Below are 7,797 nucleotides of genomic sequence, written 5' to 3'. Positions count from 1 at the left end.
ATTGGCAGGGCTCTTAAAAATACAATTAAAGATTACAACCATCGAGAACTGCCAATCATATTTTCACAACCATAATGATTATGTATTATACATGATGTTTGAATTTTTATGTTACAATACCTATACAAACATCTTTTTAAAATAAAAATTTCAAATTAACCATAGTATTTTGGTTACGTGTGATTTTATTTGTTTTGCTTTTGATGCGGTGAGCAGCGTCGCTGCGCCTTGTACGTGCGCGCCTGTGACGTCAGAAGGAATGTGTCCGCCACACTGCAACTGATAGATGCAATCTCGTGATGTAATGGAACCCGTTTGGTGACTTCCCATGGCTGTTTGCGCCAGACTTTGCGGTGTGGGGCAGTCGCGAAGGTGCAGAAGGCGGCAGCGACAGAACCAGCAGGATCAGGGCAGCGATTCTGACATGGACGAGGAAGGAGAGGAGCGGATCGTCGGTCTACGGCAAGTCGGCGGCGGCATTGGAGGCCCGGACAGCGGCGTCGTCACTGCAGGGCCGAGTGACGCTTGTGACTGTGGCGGCGGTCATGTCAGCAGAAGAGACTGTCTGGAGCGGACAGCCAAGGGATTCCCACACCCGCAATTCTTAGCGGATCTACCGCCGGAGCTTTTAGTGGAGATATTCTCGTTGATTCCTGGGACGGCGCTCCCGAATGTTGCCCTGGTCTGTAAAAAATTTAAACAAATTCTCAAAACCGAAACCATTTGGAGACGGCGCTGCGTCGAAGGTTAGTATAGCTGTGCAGAGACGCAATTCTAATCTTATGCTTCCAGTCGAGCTCTGATCTGGTTCCTGGTGTTTTGGAGTACGCTGCTATCTGCACACAGAGGTGGTCCCTCGGAAACGTTCCCCCTATAATTGATCTGCTGGTGAACCTTGGAGGAACTTGACCTCTACATTCAACTGCTGCTTAAAATAAAACATAGAATAGACGCTCTTCCCACTGTTTATCAGGGCACACTACCCTCTTGTCTTAAGTTATACTTTGTATAGGTTGCTACTATAATTCAATTTCCCCACGGGGATGAATAAAGTACATCTTAATCTTAATCTTAAATCTGATAAGCAGTGCTGGTCTTGTACCTTCATTGCTTTAGGCAGTTTTTTTTAAGTCCTGTTTCAAATTTTGCACATATTATAAGGACTTTTATAAACCTGACGCATATATCTGTTATGGGGCAAAATGTGTTCAGTACAGATGACATCCTACACCTTAAGTCTGACTAGCAATGCAGTAATAGCATTTCATTTTCATTTTCAGAGTTTGGTATGAAGGATGACCTGAGGAAGCTGGAAGTGGGCGGGGTTTCCAGCCACGACCTCTACGTTAAACGTGAGTTTCGCTGCAGAGAAAATATTTGCTGTCATCGGTTTAATGGAAATCCTTCCTGTATTCCACATGATTTATAGACACACTCAGTGATCCACAGCATTGATGGCAGCTTACAAAGTGAACAAAACACAAACCAAAGGAAAGCGGTCACACTTTTTCACGTGAAAAATCTGCCAGGCAAAGTTGCAGGACAAGTCATCTAATGGTCCAGATTATTCTGACACTTTGAGGTGGACCTGTTGTGGTCCTGGTGGCTGTTGCACACATGGCCTTTGTTGTGCCTGTCCAGGTATCAACCCAAGAGTGAAGTCAGGGCGCTTTATGAAGCTCCTCCCGGACTACGAGCATATGGACTATAAAGACGTGTACACACACTGTAGGTACAATGGCCTCGGAGTGCAGCATGAAGGGCTGCGTGAGTGGGGCTCTAGCTGATTTAACCCGTGACCACAGTGGCCATGAAAATTCCCATGACCACAGTGGCCATAGAAAATTCTCCACTGCATGTCTTTTGTTATATTAACAACAAAATAGGAGGTGGTCTTTAATTAGTCTGTGTTTCTTGTGTTTAATGGTGAACAGGAGCACTTGAACATGCCTCTTAACACCTGCTGTGACAGTCATGCAGCACATAGGGAATAGAGACTGCAGAAATTGATAAGTATTGGATGTTCTCTCTTGCAGTACTTCATCCATACAGACATATCTTGGGTTTATGGCAGCCTGATATAGGGCCTTATGGTGGATTGCTCAATGTTGTGGTAAGAAGAATTTAATACAAATTATAAATCTTATTAAGGTGGAATAATAATTTATTAGTTATGCTTATCACAGCCCTTGGCATGGTAACATTTTGCTTGAGTAAGCTGGCAAATTGAATGTCTTTCCCTCAGGTGGACGGGCTCTTCATTATTGGCTGGATGTATCTGCCACCTCACGACCCTCGCGTGGAGGATCCCATGAGAAGACGGCCACTCTTTCGTATACATTTATGGGAAAGCAAGAAGGCCACAGTGGAGTGCATGTATGGACACAAGGGTCCCCATAAAGGAGACATACAGGTATCGAAGACATGGCACAAAGATTACTCTGAGCTTTAAATACGCTCTGATTGAGGCTGGAGGCTGATAATTGTATGTGTGTCACGCTGCTTTATTTTTAGACAGTCAAGAAGGATGAATTTTCAACCAAATGTAACCAAACGGATCATCACCGCATGCCGGGTGGCAGACAGGAGGTGGGCCATTCAGATAACAAATAATTCTTCTTTGTTACAAAAAAGGATATTCTATTTAATTTCATCATTTTATGTGTGTTTATCTAGGAGTTCAGGACATGGCTGGAAGAGGAATGGGGCCGAACTCTGGAAGAAATCTTCCACGAGCACATGCAGGAGCTTATTCTAATGAAGTTCATCTATACCAGTCAATATGAGTAAGAATTCTTTTTACTTAACAACAGTATATCCCAGCACAAAGCTCCAAATGCCAAGGGCAAAATTTAGGTCTTATCTCAAGACATGAGCGCAGTTGTGTCAGAGGTTAATGTTTAACCCAGGAGCTGGTGCAAAAGTCAGTGAATCTTATTGGCCTTTTTTTCTTTGGACAGTAACTGTTTGACATACCGGAGGATCTACCTGCCCCCTGCGACTCCTTCTGATCTGCTGCAGCCAGGGCTCTTCAAAGGCACCTATGGCAGTCACGGGCTAGAAATTGTCATGCTCAGCTTCCATCACAAATCTGCCAGGGCAACCAAGCTTACTGTGAGTATTAGGGGGAATGGAAAGCCAACAAACAAGTATGAGGGAATTTTCCCGTGAAAAGTTTTATTCTCTATAGAAATATGAAAGAGCGGTTGCAGCTCAGTCTGTTAAAAACTGGACTGAGAAGGAGAGGGTTCTCGGTTTGAGCCCCAGTGCAGACAAAACATGGAAGGTGTTCTGGTCGTAAGGGAAGGTGCCAGAACACTGCTGAGGTGCCCTTGAGCAAGATAGTAAACTTACAAATGCTCATATAGGGCTCTGTGATGAACTGGCAACTCATCCAGGGGTGGACCCTGCCTTTACCCATTGTGTACCCTCCTCATGACCGCCGAGATATAAATGTTACTTATTTACTATCGTGTAAATCATTTTGGTCAGGCATGTCAAACCACAGCTGTGAACCACGTTGCTCACTTGCATGTAAGAACGTTTTGCAACAATAACGCTTTTAACCAACTGAGAATGTTATTACAACAGCTCAACCCATTGTCGTCATTTAGTTTCTCATTCATTCAGGTCGTCCATTTAGGTCTAGTAGAGAGCCAGCTGGACTGTTAAAAGAATGTGGGAGATGTTTCTCATCTGACTAGTATGGAGAGAGTTGAGACTCCAGCTGCTTTCATACAAGCCAAAATCCTATTTAGGCATGATTTAACGAAGAATAATATTACTCATCTTAAGATGGCATATTTTACTAAAAATTCAAATGATTTCCTCAGAACATTTTTAATTCAACCACAGAAATTTACTAAAATTGGTCACCAAGTTTGTTTGTTTGTTTTTTTTTTTTCAAATGCATCGTAGCTCATGCCTTTGATCGGCTGGGTTTTGCAGTTCATAGAAAGATTGGTGTGATTTAACCTCATGCCTTCCCTTTCATAAGACTACAACCATGACTTGATTTGGTAACAACCATGTCATATATTTCTTATTTTCTTTTTTGCAAAGATAAGATTTTAAACATTTACCAATAGTTATAATTCAACACCATTACCGGTAGTTTCATTTGATATCTTATAACAATGGTTAAATATGTATTAGAGCCCTAGCAGCCTGCATTAAATCAAAGACAATAAAAGTGTATCAGTCATCCTGGTGCACTAAGAAGATTTTGTGTCTTTTTGTTTAAAAAAAACAAAACAAGTTTTCATTTCCTTTTGCATGACTTCTCAGATCTGTGCATTTTTGTTGTGGGCTGCAAGGTTTTTTTACATCAGTATTCTGATAACACGGCTGATAAGAAAAGATTATATTGTCATAATCCAGCATTTTATCAATGCCTGACTAGTTTTTATTGGTAAACAGTTAATGATCAAGGTCATTATGGTGTATTAAAAATGTTATTCGCAATTATTTATAGAATGCATGTAATTCATCCACCTCACATGACTTTGTATTTGCATTTAGCTGCAGGTGATGTGATCAAATCCTGTACAATGTACACTGTTACACCAATATCGGTAATATCGGTGTAACAGTCAAAACCATTTTCTAGAGGTACTGAGTCTCAATTTGATGTCACTGCAGGGGGACCCGAACGTTCCTGCGGGACAGCTGACTTTGGAAATCAACCTGAGTCGGCCTGTAGTCCTCCCAGACCTTGAGCAACTGTGCAACATAGAGGAGCTCTCCCGCTTGGTGCTGGGCATACACGAGGAGGTCCACAGAGAAGCAGAACAGCAGGCCAATCACACAAAAGAGGGGGCCTGTGGTAGTGACAGTGCAGAAGACGAGGTGGACGCAGACCACGGTGCCTGTCCAGGCAACTGCCAGCCTGGCCCCAGCAGCACAAGTGCACATCAACATGATGATCAGCCCTTCGTCTTGCCCTTGGGGGTTACAGCTCGCAACGAAGTGTATCCTCGAACTTGCAGGAAATGGTAAAATTGAGTGAGAACAGTTTGAGCAGGCATGAATGAGTTTATTTTGGATGTAGATATTAAAGGGAATATGAAATAAATTTGGTGTTCTTAAATATGTGAGAGCGAGCGAACTTGGGTGTATATGTTGGGGTCAAGGCTGGAGTTCAGAAAAGACACCAGGAGGCAAATTATGCATCCAGGAGGTCAGACAGTAATTATTACATGATTCATTTCTCTCCCTTTCAGCTTCTATGGGACAGGTCTGATCGCTGGGCATGGCTTCACGAGTCCAGAGCGTACCCCGGGGCTTTTTGTGCTGTTTGACCAGGACCGCTTCGGTTTCATCTGGCTGGAGTTGAAGTCTTTCAGCCTCTACAGCCGTCTCACAGACCAGCTCGCCCATGCACACGCCCCAAACATGGAGCGCTTTGAGGACATGCTGCGTAACATGCAGTCGTGGACATCCTGATGCGTCCCTAACCCATAGCGGCCACCACCATTTGCGAAGTCACCTGTGTTCTGCGCTGACAATGTTGCCATCACAAATGTTTAATTTTCTTGGTTTTACCTGTTTTCCAAGCCCATTCTCTTTTATTGTGTAACTGAGCTAGTTTATATTGATCTCATCACATACAATGCCAACAGGCCATGGTACGTCACCCATATTGAGCATGATTGAAGGTGACATTGAACTTTATATTTATGTATTTATTTATTTATTCCCCGCTGGACAAAATTAATAATATTTCTTATTATAAAGGCTCAAACTGTATGTGCCTCTGATTCTGTAATCATGTCTGTACTTGGTAGTGCTTGAAGAAGAGAAATGAGTCCAATGTATTCTGCCATGTAGTATTATACTAATTTTAGTGCCCAAATATATGAAACAGCATGGTGCATTTTAATTAAAACAAATCCCGTTGAAACTCATAACCAATATCTAAACACATTTTCACGAAGCGGCATGGCTGTTTTTTGTTTTTTTTTGCTTTCAAACCTTTAGAAAATGTCAGAGCATCTCAGGCGTCTCAACAGAACTCATTTTGCTATTTTCTGATTAGAAAATTCTGATGGTGATCAAAACATCCATGAGGAGATGGGATTTTTCTGGAGTTTTGTCAGCTCATCCTAGCAAATGTGCTTTATTTGCCCTTTGAAGACTTGTCTTTCCAGAAATTAAGTGTTTCAACTCATGGTCCTCCAGCAAACATCCTTTTACTGTTGTTATTACACAATTTGTAATGGTGAATTGTACCGCAGTAGAATATAATGACTGGACTGGAATTATCCTTCCAGAGCAAATGTCTTTTAAGTTTTAAGATGTATTTGACTTATTTGTTTAAGTTGATTACCATGATGTTTACCGGCTTAAAAACTGCAAAGGTGTTTTCCTCATTATCTTGGACGTCAGATCAGACGAAATAGCAGCTCCAAGTACTGAGAAAGTGTCAGTATGTAACATTAAAGCCTGATGGTGCGACGCCCAGATGCTTTTCCTACTCCAAGTGCACTTTTCTGGGCAGTGAAAAGAATAACATAAAACCACTGGCCAGTACTTTTCTTTCAGGCTGCAGCTTTACTAACACCTTTCCAAAAAAGTGGCTGCTAAAACAACTTTTAACATTTTTTAAAAATCTGTAATTTAATCCAGTCTTTTCAGTTAGAAACGTGTGCCCTCTTGTTTGATTATAATTTTGAAACATGCATTAACTTGTTTTCCAGGATCATATGTTATAAAACAACCTAATTTTGTCCTCTGGAAATGCGAACATCAGACTTCAGGGAGCTTTTATGCTTAAGCGCTCTTCTCAGTAATAAAACAAAGACAAACCAGAAAATGACTTGTTTTTCTTTCTTTTTAAAAAAACAACAAAACAAAACACTCACATATAATTACTTGATGATAAGGAAACTTGTTGGCAAGGATTTTCTCTTTTTCCAGTTTAATACTGGGACCGTAGTGTTCTCCCTCTGAAACACCCTTGGTCTAGCCCAGGGTAGCACTTTCACTGTCTGGGTGTCATGCAAACAACAGCCTTGTGCTGTTCTGCTGTAGAATATGCCTGCTTAGTATGAAGCAGGTCATGTCATGCATAGAAACTTGGCCTCAATCTCAACAAGACCTGCAGGATAGTGACCGGGTTTATCAGGACACACCCTGTTCACCGCCTCAACCAGACATTCACAGTCTTTGCACAAGCTAACGACACCTGCTCCACAAACACCCTGTCACCCAGAAACAGCTGTGTTCCAGCTTCCTTGCACTCCACCGCAGCCCTAAAGACCAGGAAAAGTAGGTGGTAGAGACAATGGAGCAGCCTTGGGAACCAGAAAGTTCTGTGGAGGAGGACAGGCATCATCATCAACAAATTTCTCACTACCAACCATGACCAACTTTGGGCTGTCCGAAAAACCCTGAAGTGCTTGCACATTGGAAGAGGGCATCAATGAAAAGTAAACAGCTTCCAACACATGCGAGTGTTCTCCAAATCTTGGAGTACATCATGTGATGCAAACAGGCCCCATGGTGTACTGAAGATTACAGGAGACCTGAGCTCGCTTGTGCCAATTGGAACGACATGTGTAGAAGACAATTGCACACCAAGAAGAATGCCTCAGAGTCCTTAAATCTAGGCAGAATCAAGAATTTATACAGATAGCTCTGCCCAGTATTTATATTTTCTCATGTCCCAGTTCGCACATATTTGTTTCTGCCCCCTTTTTAGATATTTTATTATCTTCTATTTCATATTGAGTTTGTATACCACATACCCTTTTGAGACTGTTTCTCCCTTTTTGTGATAAGCTGCTGTGATGTTAG

General features: G+C 42.1%; 1 protein-coding gene across 2 annotated transcripts; it reads left to right on the top strand.

Moving 5' to 3' along the window:
- The first annotated feature begins 189 nt into the window (after nucleotides 1-189).
- fbxo31 (F-box protein 31) lies at nucleotides 190-6,814 on the top strand. 2 transcript variants are annotated; one of them, XM_057053332.1, is made up of 10 exons: nucleotides 190-746; nucleotides 1,281-1,352; nucleotides 1,642-1,728; nucleotides 2,037-2,113; nucleotides 2,246-2,413; nucleotides 2,515-2,589; nucleotides 2,677-2,786; nucleotides 2,961-3,114; nucleotides 4,642-4,994; nucleotides 5,223-6,814. In XM_057053332.1, exons 1-10 carry the CDS (start codon nucleotides 329-331, stop codon nucleotides 5,443-5,445), a joined length of 1,737 nt encoding a protein of 578 aa, XP_056909312.1. In that variant the 5' UTR covers nucleotides 190-328; the 3' UTR covers nucleotides 5,446-6,814. The 2 variants fall into 2 exon arrangements, with proteins under 2 accessions (XP_056909312.1, XP_056909313.1); XM_057053333.1 differs by lacking the exon at nucleotides 1,642-1,728 and having other exon boundaries at nucleotides 211-746.
- The last annotated feature ends 983 nt before the right edge of the window (nucleotides 6,815-7,797 follow it).

The sequence above is a fragment of the Takifugu flavidus genome, chromosome 13 (genome assembly GCF_003711565.1).
Source record: "Takifugu flavidus isolate HTHZ2018 chromosome 13, ASM371156v2, whole genome shotgun sequence".
Lineage (NCBI taxonomy): Eukaryota > Metazoa > Chordata > Actinopteri > Tetraodontiformes > Tetraodontidae > Takifugu > Takifugu flavidus.
This window is presented reverse-complemented; position numbering and strand designations above follow the sequence as displayed.